The 12,477-nt window shown below is 40.9% G+C and overlaps 1 protein-coding gene across 1 annotated transcript in view; it reads left to right on the forward strand.

The window, feature by feature from the left end:
* The first annotated feature begins 1,359 nt into the window (after positions 1 to 1,359).
* Positions 1,360 to 12,477, forward strand: part of LOC124250078 (cytochrome b5 type B) — a 32,531-nt gene continuing 21,413 nt past the window's right edge. Inside the window, exon 1 of the mRNA XM_046681824.1 lies at positions 1,360 to 1,616. Coding sequence (XP_046537780.1) covers positions 1,455 to 1,616 — 162 coding nt within the window. The 5' untranslated portion in view covers positions 1,360 to 1,454. The remainder of the gene's footprint in view (positions 1,617 to 12,477) is intronic.

The raw sequence follows: 12,477 nt of genomic DNA on the forward strand, positions 1-12,477 counted from the left end.
AAGTGGGTGGACCCGGGATGACCACAGATGTGGGTTTGTGACCAGCAGGGGTAGGAGTCAGGGCTGGTGCACAAGGCTTATAAAAGGGAATGGTGGAAAATATTAGCGAAAGAAGTTGGGTATGGATTATGGACAGTCTCGGGGAGTGACACGATGAAAATGACATTATACCATGACCAATCTGTCATTTGTGATGGCAGTTAAAAATGGGTAGTTCACAATGCTGCACATTATCCAAACTTGGAATTCGAAGATGCTGGAACCTCTAGTCGGGGAGAGTTGAAGGAAATTCTATTTTACAACATATACAAACGATAGTGTAGATATATCCTGATCACCAAAGAATTGCTTTAAAAATCAGATTCCTGGGGCCAGCCTGGTGGGGCAGCAGTGAAGTTCACACATTCTGCTTGGAGGCCTGGGGTTCACCAGTTCAGATCCCAGGTGTGGACCTATACGCCGCTTATCAAGCCATGCTGTGGCAGGCGTCCCACATATAAAATAGAGGAAGATGGGCATGCATGTTAGCTCAGGGCCAATCTTCCTCAGCAAAAAGAGGAGGATTGGCAGCAGAAGTTAGCTCAGGCTAATCTTCCTCAAAAAAAAAAGAAAAAATCAGATTCTCTCCCCCAAGCTTTATTAAGATATAATTGACATGCAACAAAATCAGATTCTTACTAGTGACGGAAACTTGGAAGGCTCCATATCCTACCTGCAATCTCTGTCCCAAGGCCTTAAGCCAGTGGCTCTGCCTTTCCTAACATGCGCTGTCATTTATGTATTGATTACTATGTGTCAAGCGCTCTGCAGATCCACTCTCTTATTTAAAGAGCCAAACTTCTCTGTAAGGTAGAGTTTATCATGCCCATCTTACTGGTGAGGAAACTGAGCCTTAGATGGACGCCATTCGCCAGGTCACAGCCTGGAGGCTGCAAAAGCAAGGACGTAAACCGGGGGCCGAAATACAGGCTGAGCAAGAGGGGAGGGAACAAGAGCTTCGCGTGACTCAGGAGGGATCCAAGGCGGAGGGGAAAACGGAGACTCGGCCCAGCTTCCAGGACTCTGCAGGCGCGGACCCCCAGCAAACGGGAAACTTCTCCGGCGTGACACCTGTCAACAAGTCTCCACTGGGCGCCTTTCCAAAATCACGGTATCTGATTGGCGAGACTGGAGGGGAGGGACAATCCTGATTGGTTAGTTAGAACTCGAACCAGGCCTACGCCCCGAGGATCGGGCGAGAAGTGGGCGGGGTTTAAAACGGAATCCCTCGTCTGATTAGAGGAAAGAAAATGAACCAGGAACTATTCGGACGCATGATTGGCTGTTGCCAGGAACCTGCCGACGGCCTTACGCGCCCTGGATACGGAAGCCGGGAGGGCTGAGTGCAAGGTCTACCTCAAGGAAGTTAGCGGAGGAAACTCGGATACCGGTGGAGAAGAGGTGTCTTAGGCCCAATGGCGGCTGTGGACGCAAGCGGCAGCGATGGGAAAGGGCAAGGGGTCGAGACCTCCGTGACCTATTATCGATTGGAGGAGGTGGCCAAGCGCAACTCCTCGAAGGAGATATGGCTGGTGATCCACGGGCGAGTCTACGATGTCACTCGCTTTCTTAACGAGGTGGGTGGCCCCTGGGAGCTGCAGGGGTGGGGAGTGGTCGCCCGGAAAGGCTGCTAGGGGTTTGTGCAGGAGGGAAATGGGGCGTGGCTGAGGGCGATGAGGCGTGCGAAATGGACCACGACCCTCCGAGGGGGTCCTATGCATGGGGACGCGGGGGAGGGTGGCTTGTATATGCATGCATTTCCAGCCAGCACCAGAATTGAGCGGTTTTGTGTATTATTTATCACGTGTTGAGCATTTACTGTGTGCTAGGCTAAACTCTGAACTCGAACCCATCGTTATCTCCATTTTACAGAAGGAGAAACTGAGCCTCTGAGAGACCGAGGACTCTTAAGGTCACACATTTAACAGCCTAGAGCCATTCGAACCTGGGTCTGAAGGCCTCTACACCTGTGCTCTTTCCACTATGCCTTCTAAAGTAATACTATTTTCGGTTTTTTATGAGAGGCTGAGATTCCTCCTCCTGCCCCCCAATTATGCTGCCTTTGTTTTTTCCAATTTGAGTTGACCTTGAGGCCAGAAGGTCACGAGTTGACCTTTTTCGGGCCATTGACTCGATTCTGGCATCCTCTCAAATCTTCAAGCATGTTGCATTAGATCTTATTACCACGTTCTCCTTGAGGCCATGGTGCAACTGAGTGGTTTTTGTTTTTACTTAAGGAGGCAAGATAAGACGTTTAATTTGTTTAAAGTCACTTTATTGAGGTGTAATTTACATACAGTAAGTTGTGCCCATTTAAAATGTACAGTTTGATGAGTTTTGACAAGTGTATTCACCCATGTAATCACAACCCCAATTAGGAAAGGGCATTTCCACCCCTAAAAAGTTCCCTCTTCCTCCTTCACAGTCATTCCCACCACCGCCAATCCCTGAGGCTTTGAGATATTTATGTATAGTACATATATATGTTACATGTATTTTTTGATGTGTATCATTTTAAGTAATAGATTAATAAACTTATGGTTAATTCCTTGAAAATGCTTGTGTAACATAACCTTATTGTAACTGAGAAAAAAGTTCACTTTTATTAGTTCTTTTTCTGAAGCAAAAACACTAGTAAAATATTTTTTCTATTTATTTGGGGCCTAGGGGAGAACTCTCTATGTCCTGATTGATAAATCTATAAAATCTTTTAAAATGTAAAATTTCCAAAAAAGGGACATTGTTTGTAATAAATCTTCCTAGTGGCCAATAAGTTAACATCTTAGAATTTGTATAGCATTTTATGCTTTTAAAAGTGCTTTTCCAGTATTTCATCCTCAGAATAACTCATTGAGAGTGACTTGGATAGTAGTGATCCTTATTTTAACAGGTGTGCAAGAAACAGGTTCAGACAGATTTTGGTCATAGAGTTGGCTGGCGGCGGAGTCTGGTTTAGTTCTCTTGTCTACGTAGCATTACTTCAGAATTCTAGCCTTAGCTGTGTTCTTTGGTGTATGCCTCATAATAAGTTTACATTTTGGGTTGTAGCATGTTAAAGCGTAGTTCATAATGGGTAGGTGATAATATTTTTCGTTTGTGGCTTCATTTCCCCCTGGTTTCTTCCTGATTGATTCAGAGTAGGTAGTGAACTTAGAAGGAACACTCAGTGCTTGCAGTGGACATTAATTCAGTCTTGAGTAGTGGTTGTTAACCTGGTTCACCACATGCTCATGGAGCCAGAGTGTATCACAGGTGTGTCGAGGATGCCCTTGAAGCTTGAGCTGCAGATCTTTACCTGCACTTAGCGGTTCTTACATACCTGTTTTGCACATAGTCTCGATCTCTGTTTTCCTGTTCATTCCAAGCCTATTCATTCACTTACTCATTCAAATATTTATCAAGTGTCTACTATGTGCCAGATACTGTTCTAGGTGCTGAGGATACAGCAGTGGACAGTTAAACATTTCTGTCCTCATGGAGATTACAATCTATGTGAAACAGACAGTAAGCAGAGTAAATAAAAAGTATGGTATGTTAAGTAGTGGTAAGTGCTAAGAAGAAAAATAAAGCAGAAAAGACAACTGTGGATGTGTGTAGGGTGAGGGTATGAGGATCAGGGGTTGAAATTTTAGATATGATGGCCAGCGATGGCTTTATTAAGAAGATGACTAGAGTAGAGGCCAGAAGGGAGCTAAGGAAGGGCATTCCTGGCAGGGGGAACAAGTTCAAAGGCCTTGAGGTGGGAGCGTGTCTGGTGTGTTTGAGGAACAGCGAGGGAGGCCATAGTGGCTGGATAGTAGTAGATGAGGTCAGCATGACAGGGGAGGGCAGGTGAAGTACAGCTTTGCAGGTTTTAGGAAGGATTTTGACTTTTGTTCTGAGACGGAAAACCACACTGGAGTAGAAGGGTGACGTGACGTGACTTACTGGTTTAATAGAATCCCTCTGACCACACTTTTGAAAAGTGACTGAAGGAGGGCAAGGGCGGAATCCACGAGCCCAGTTAGGGGCCTGCTGTAGTAATTCAGGCAAGAGGTGGTGGCTTGGACCAGCATGGTGGGAGTGGGGACAGTGAGAAGGGTCAGGTTTTGAATGTGTTGTGATGGTAGAGCCCACAGGATTTAATAATGCAGTGGATTTGAAAAGCGAGAGAAAAAGTCAGGCGGACACCAAGATTTTGGGCCTGCAGGTGTGGAAGAATAGGGTTGCTGTCAGGTGAGATGGAGAAGACTTACATCAGTTTTCATTGTTCTCTTTCCAGCCTGAAATCACTTTGGGGCTCCTCCGTAGAAAGGGCTTCCTAATTTGACTATCCTGCATCTGTAGGTTGCTTTTTTTTTTTTTTATTAATGAATATGATTAGAGTGTTATTCTGGAGTTTGACTGTGATAATTTAGAATTGACAATATAATTGAATTATCTTTCCCCTACCAGATTAATTTTACATTTTTGCATCAGTGGTATTGGTTTAATTTATTGAAGTCATGCATGAAAACCCAAAACCTTGCAATAGTACATATCATTGTCTTTCCACTATTTAGTAGTTTAGAAAAATCACATAAAAATGTTTACAATATCTTATGCCATTGACTAGAAAATGTCAAAGTGCATCTCCCTTAGCAAGGGTAAGTATGATTTTTCTGAACCTTTGTTTCCATTAGTATTCTTGCTTTCTTACTGTGTATCATAAATGACAAAAGTTTGGAAGCCCATTGTCTCATGTATAAATAACCATTTCTGAAAAGAGTGACTTAAAATAACACATTGTGATATTTTAAAACATTCTGTGTATTTTTTTAGTGACTGTTGGCTTAAGTGGAAATATTACTTTAGGACCTGCCTCACAGAGGGGATGGCATTTTAGTCATTCAACAAGCATTTAAGTGCTGACTGTGTCAGGTGCTGTGGTGCTAGGCCCTGGTGGTGTATAAAAATAAACATAGTCCTGCCCTTTTGAAGCTACCCTTCTAGGAGAGACAAAACAAGACAAAAACTGACAAATGTTAAATGGTGGTGCTTTCTATGAAGGAAACAAACAAGGAGTTGAGAAAGGAAAATGGGGGCGGGGCAGATCTACTTTAGTAGGAATGATCTGGGAGAGCTTCTGTGAGAAGAGGACTTTTTTCTTTTTGGTGAGGAAGATTGTCCCTGAGCTTACATCTGTGCCTCTGTTTTTTTTTCATAGATAATAGAATTTTTTCCTTAAAGATTGGCACCTGAGCTAACATCTGTTGCCATTCATCTTCTCTTTTTTGCCTCCTTCTTCCCAAAGGCTGCCCTGTACATAGTTGTATATTCTAGTTGTAGGACCTTCTGGTTGTGCTATGTGGGACGCCGCCTCAGCATGGCTTGATGAGCGGTGTGTAGGTCTGCACCTGGGATCTGAACCCACGAACCCCAGGCCACCAAAGTGGAGCACACAAACTTAACCAGTATGCCACTGGGCCAGCCCCAAGAAGATGACTTTTAATTGAGCTGATGAGAAGAAACTAGCTTTGGAAAGACTAGAGAAAAGAGCATTCAAACAGCATTTTCAGAGTCAAGCAAGAATTTTGCACATTAGTGGGACTGAAGGCTGTAGTGGACTGAAGGAACGACAAGAATGGCCAGAGGGCTTAGCAGGAGCCAGGACAGGCAAGGCTGGGTAGGTAGTACGGATTTGATCCTAAGTGTAATGGAAAACTACAGAAGTCTTTTAAGATGGGGCTGACATCGAAGCAGTTTATTTTTCAAGTAGATTATTTTGCTGAGGAGTCAAGAATAGGTTGGAGGGAAAAGCAATCAGAAGGGAAGAAAGTAAAACTCTTTCAATCCCAAGAATCTCTTTGAATCCTTCTACATCTTCCATGTATATACCAATATATACAAATATGCACAGGAAGAGAATCATAATATTCCTTCATTTAATTATAGTATCTATTAATTGATTTGGTTTAATGGAAAAATAGTATTTATTGGATGTTTATTATTCTAAGTGCTTTACATGTAATTTCTCTTTCAACCCACCTTCTCAACAACCCATTTTAGAGAGAGAAAACTGATGAGCATAGAAGTGCCTTTCACAGAGTCATAAAGCTAAATGGTGGTATAAGGTGGGGTTTGAATTCAGGCAATCTGATCCTGTAGTCTATGCCCATTACATTAGGATTTGCCTCAGTTTTTTTCATGGCTGCAGAGTATAGAATTAGATCTGTCTTACAGCCACTTTCTTTCACATTTTAGATATAATTTGGAAGCACTAGGAATGTGTTGTTGGAAAGTTAGAACAGGTGCCTTTTTTCCTGGAACCCAGGTAGTTTTTTCATTTTTTGAATAGGTCGTATGGGTATACCGGGAAAAGCTTTCTTCCCATCTGCCCAGTGCTCCTGCCTCCCAAAGTTAACTGCTCTTGTTTGGGTATCCTTCCAGAGTTTTGTTTTGCATATACAAGCAAAAGTGAATGTAGTCCCTTCCACTCTTGATCCGTGCCTTGCTTTTTTCACTGAACTCTATATCTCAGGAGTCTTTCCATATCCATACCCGGGACACCTCCTTCTTCATGGAATTTGTTGTATCGATCATAGTCTATTTAAGCAGTCTCCTATTGATAAACATTTGGATTGTTAGTAATTAGTTTGCTATCTAGGGTTTTTTTTCCCCTTAAGTCAACTCTGTTGAGATCTAATGTACCTATAATAAAATGTAAAGATTTTATATGTAGAGTTCAGTGAGTTTTGACAAATGTCTCACCTGTGTAAGCACCATCACAGTCAACATATAGAACATTTCTACCACCTCCGTCCTCATGCAACTGTTGATTTGGTTTCTAACACCATAGGACAGTATGTACTCTTGTGTCTAGCATCTTTCGCTTAATATATCTGTGAGATTCATCTGTGTTTTTTTTCTCTGTATCAGCAATTTATTCCTACTTAGTGCTTTTGATTTGATTTAATGACTGTACTAAAATGGATCTATTCCCCTGTTGATTAAGATTTGAGTTGTTTCCATTTTTTGGCTATTATGAATAAAGCTGCTTCAAACTTTCACGTACAGATCTTTGTGTGGACGCATGTTTCATTCCTCTTGGACAAATACCTAGGAGTGAGATTGCTGAGTCGTATGTTTCTTTAACTTTTTAAGCAACTGTCAGACTTTTCCCCAAGCTGTCTACATCATTGTACACTGCCATTAGCAATGCATGAATTTTCCAGTTTCTTCGCATCCTCATTGACACATGGTGTTTGTCAGTCATTTTACTTTCAGCCATTCTGATGAGTATGTACTGGTATATAATTATGGTTTTAACTTGTATTTCCCTGATGACTAATGATGTTGAGTATCTTCATGGGCTAGTTGTCCATTTGTGTGTCTTTTTATAAGATGTCTGTTTAATCTTGCCCATTTTTAATCCGGTTGTTTTCTTGTTATTGACTTGAAAGCATTCTTTATATATTCTGGATGCAGGTCCTTTCAGACAAATGTATCGCGAATATTTTCTCCCAGTCTGTATTTTGTCTTTTCATTTTCTTAACAGTGTCTTTTGAAGAGAATTTTGGTGACGTATATATGAAATATAATTCTAATGGCTAGGTGCTGACTTTGGGGTTCAAGTCTCTGGTTCAGTTTCTTACTTTACCACTTAATAATTGTGTAATCTTGGGCAAATAAGCTCTGTAAAAGCCTTTTCCCATCTGTGGAATGGAGCTAATAGTACCTACTCCACAGGGTTGTTGTGACAATTTAGATAATGCACATAAAGACTTACCATGGAACCTGGCATTAAGAGCTCAATAAGTGTTAGTGGTTATGTTTATTAATGGTAGAAAATTGAATTATATTGTTTCCTGCAGCATCTTTTGAGTGTTTACTGAGTGGCAGGTGCTCTGAAGATTTAAAAGTTAAATTCGATGCCTTGGATTTGCAGGAAGGATAAGATCTGTGCACAAGTAATTGTTGTGCAAGGTAGAGTGGTCCTGCCTTAAGGAAGACTGGGAATGCAGGCTTTATTTAGTGAACCCCTAGGGTACCCCCGAAAGCTTCAGAGTTTGACTAATAACAATTCTTACTGGATTTCTCCAAGGCTAGTCAAAAGAAAGTGCAATTTGATCATTATTTAGCTTGTAGAATTAACACATCTGTAGAAGGAATGCTTTCTTTCCTTGAGCAGTCCCAAGTGGTTAGTCCTAGAGAAGGCTAGAAATAAGATGAGGCAAAATTTAACCTCCATCACTGTCCAGGTTAAGATGCCCTGATCAACAAATCAACTTGCATTTATTCATTTTGCATGTGGGCATGGATGCTGACATACATGCTAGAGAGAGAGAGAAGGCAGGTGGGAGGGAAGGAGGGCAGTGTGAGTGCTCCCTATACGTCACTATGTTGCAGGTGTCATGCTGTGTTCTGGATGAGACAACCATGGTCCCTGTTCTTATGGAGCTTAGAGTCTAGTATGGGAAGAAAAACATAAGATCAATAATTGCAGTTATGATTTATACCATGAGGGTGCCGAAGGAGTTGTGAGAATCTATAGCAGTGGGACCTAATCTGGTGGGGGTAAGGGTGTCTGTCTGATCTTGTGGGGATAAGTTATGTTTGGATCTGCAGACCTGAAATTCAGACCCTGGGAAATAGTGACTGCCAAGGTTACCCTCTCTGGCAGCCATCAAATTCCTCTCCTAGGTGACACCCCTGCCTCACTGGGCTCTTTCTAATCCAAATGCAAACGCACCATTTCCTCCTGTTCTCCACTCATGTCTCTTATCTTTCTCTGCCCTGTCAGACTGTTTCTTAGGAAGTGGTTTTTATCCTTTCTGAAATTTTACCCTCCATATCTTGTTTTGATGAGGTATTCTGCTAATCTCTTTGGCTAGAGGTCTCTCTTTTCATCACCCGGCCTAATTTTGCAGCTTCCGCAATCGTACTTAATGTTTCTAGATTTCATTTTCCAAGTCAGGTGGTCTTTAGCATATCCTCTTGTTAGTTGTATTACATCAGTATGGAATTTCCACTCACAGAGAATTTGTGTAATTTTTTCCCAACAAGATTTTTATTCTGTAACTGTTTGTTGTTCTTCACCTCCTCCTCCTTTCTGCCCATCTGTCCCCTATCCTTTCCAGAGAATTAGTAATCTGGAAGTATTATTTTCTGTTAGTAATTTGTCCTCTTTCTTTTCTATATTGAAACATGAATTTCCTGTCCTCTTTTCAATGATACTTAGTAAAGTAGATGACCTTAAGGAAAAGCCAGAAGGCTTCCCCTGCTGCCTACCACCTGTTCTTTGGATAGTTGAACTGACTAAAATCTTTCACAAGAGGACATTACAAAATTCCCTTTGTATCTGTAAAGCCTTTCACTTGATTATTGCTGGACTGAGGTAGAAATGAATCAAACATAGTCATGGTTTCATTTCTTTTGAAAGTTTATGATCTTGATTGCAGTATAGTTTATTTGAAACATTTTACTTGTAATATTGTGTAATTGCTTACATAATATAAACTGAGACAAGGTCCATTAGTCTTAAAACAGAAAGGCTTAAAAGAATCTTTTTTGCAAATTCATATGAGATGTAAAAGCAAAGCAGGTCCTAGAAAAAATGGAAAATAAGCACTGCCTTGTGTTAGGTTTACTTAATAAAAATAGGGAGAAATTTGTGATTGCCCAGATTTGAATAGTGTAGGCAACCAATCTAGATTAATAAGGGTAACCCCAAAACTGCTTTGATCTTACTTGTTGTGTTTTGCTGTGATTCAAATAAAAGTATATTTTTTGGCTTCTATTGCTTATAGTTATGTAAACCTAGCTTTATTCTTTTTTTATGGTGGTGAAATATATATAACATAAAATCTGCCATTTTAACCATTTTTAACTGTAGAATTCAGTGACATTAATTGCATTTACAATGTTGTGCAAGCAGTACTGCTGTTTGTAAAACTTTTCCATCACCCCACACAGAAGCTCTGTAATCACTAGGCAGTAACTCCCTCGTCATCGCTCTTCCCAAGCCTCTGGTAACCTCTCACCTACTATGTGTCTCTATGAATTTGCCTATTCTAGGTACATCGTGTAAGTGGAGTCATACGATATTTGTCCTTTTGTGTCTGGCTTCTTTCACTTAGTGTAATGTTTTGGATTTTTATTTTATTTTTTTAAGATTTTATTTTTTCCTTTTTCTCCCCAAAGCCCCTCCGGTACATAGTTGTGTATTCTTAGTTGTGGGTCCATCTAGTTGTGGTATGTGGGACGCTGCCTCAGCGTGGTTTGATGAGCAGTGCCATGTCGGCTCCCGGGATTCAAACCAACGAAACACTGGGCCGCCTGCAGCGGAGTGCGCGAACTTAACCACTCGGCCACGGGGCCAGCCCCTTTTATTTTATTTTTTTATTGTGGTAAAATATACATAAAATTTAATATTTTAACATTTTTAAGTATACAGTTCAGTGGCATTCAGTACATACACGTTGTTTTGTGACCATTACCACCATCCATCTCCATAACTTTTTCATTATCCCAAACTGGAACTCCGTACCCCTTAAACTACAACTGCCCCTTGCCCCCTCCTCCCAGCCCCTGGTAATCACTGTTCTGCTTTCTGTCTATGAGTTTGACTATTCTACGTACCACATAGAAATAGAATCATAATATTTGTCCTTTTGTATCTGGCTCATTTCACTTAGTATCATGTCTTCACAGTTCATCCACGGTGTAGCATGTATCGGAATTTCATTCCTTTTAAGGGTTGAATAATATTCCATTATATGTATACACCACATTTTGTTTGTCCATTCATCAGTGGTCATTTGGGTTGTGTCTACCTTTCGGCTATTGTGAACAGTGCTGCAGTGAACACTGGCATACAAGTATCTGAGTCGTTGTTTTAGTTCATTTGGGTATATGTAGGAGTGGAGTTGCTGGGTCATATGGTAGTTCTGTGAAGAACCTTTTTGAAGAACCTCCAGACTTTTCCATAGCAACTGCAATCTTTTACATTCCCACCAGCAATGAATGAGGGTTCCAGTTTCTTCAAGTTGTCTCCAACACTTCTTTTTCTTTTTTTTTTTTCATTATAGTCATCCTAGCAGGTGTAAAGTGGTATCTCATTGTGGTTAGATTTGCGTTTCCCTAATGACTAATGATGTTGAGCATCTTTTCCTGTGCTTATTGGTCCTCTGTGTATCTTCTTTGGAGAAATGTCTGTTCAAGCTCTTTGCCCATTTTTTTTTAAACGTTTTATTTTATTTTATTTTTTCTCCCCAAAGCACCCTAGTACATAGTTATGTATTTTTAGTTGTGGGTCCTTCCAGTTGTGCTATGTGGGATGCTGCCTCAGCATGGCTTGATGATCAGTGCCATGTCTGCGCCCAGGATTCAAACCGGCAAAACCCTGGGCCGCCAAAGCGGAGCGCGTGAACTTAACCACTCACCCACAGGGCCGCCGGCCCCACTTTGCCCCTTTTTAAATTGACAAAGTTTGTCTTTTTGTTGTTAAGTTGGATTTCTTTATATATTCTGGATATTAGTCCTTTATTTGATGTATGATTTGCAAATATTTTCTCCCATTGTGTAGGTTGTTTTTTCACTTTTTGTCCTTTGATGTACAAAAGTTTTTAATTTTTATGGTTTTTTTAGTTTTATAGTTTTTAATTTTAAGTCCCTCCTTATCAGTAATTACTTTAAATGTAAATAGATTAAACTCTCCAATCAAAAGACAGAGCTTGGCAGAATGGATAAAAAGACATGATCTAACTCTATGCTGTCTACAGGAGACTCGCTTTAGATCCAAAGACGCTAATAGGCTGACAGTGAAAGGATGGAAAAATCTGTTTCATGCAAGTAGCAACCAAAAGAGACCAGCGGTGGCCATACTAATAGCATACGAGAGAGACTTTAAATCAAAAAAACAGTTTTTAGGGGTGAGCCCCATAAGATAGTGGTTAAAGTTCCACATGCTCCATTTTGGCAACCTGAGTTTGTGGGTTTGGATCCCAGGCGTGGACCTACACTGCTTGTCAGCCATGCTATGGCAGTGACCCATATATAAAGTGGAAGAAGATTAGCTCTGGGCTAATCTTCCTCAAGCAAAAAGAGAGGACGATTGGCAATAGTTAGCTCAGGGCTAATCTTCCTCAGCAAAAAACAAAGGTTTTTAATGGGCATAGGGTTTCAGATTTGCAAGGTGAAAAGAGTTCTGGAGATGGATGGTACTGGTAGTTGCACTGTTTTACATTCCCACCAAGAGTGCACAAGGGTTCCAATATATCCTCATCCTCGTCAACACTTTTTCCCCCGATAATAGATAGCTTGATACGTACGAGATCACATTTCATTGTGGTTTTGATTTGCATTTCCCCAGTGACTACTGATGTTGAGCAGCCTTTCATATGCTTTTTGACCACTTGTGTATCATTTTCAGAGAAATGTCTATTTACGTCCTTTCCCCTTTTTTTTTTTTTGAGGAAG

The sequence above is a fragment of the Equus quagga genome, chromosome 13, assembly GCF_021613505.1.
Source record: "Equus quagga isolate Etosha38 chromosome 13, UCLA_HA_Equagga_1.0, whole genome shotgun sequence".
NCBI classification, from domain to species: domain Eukaryota; kingdom Metazoa; phylum Chordata; class Mammalia; order Perissodactyla; family Equidae; genus Equus; species Equus quagga.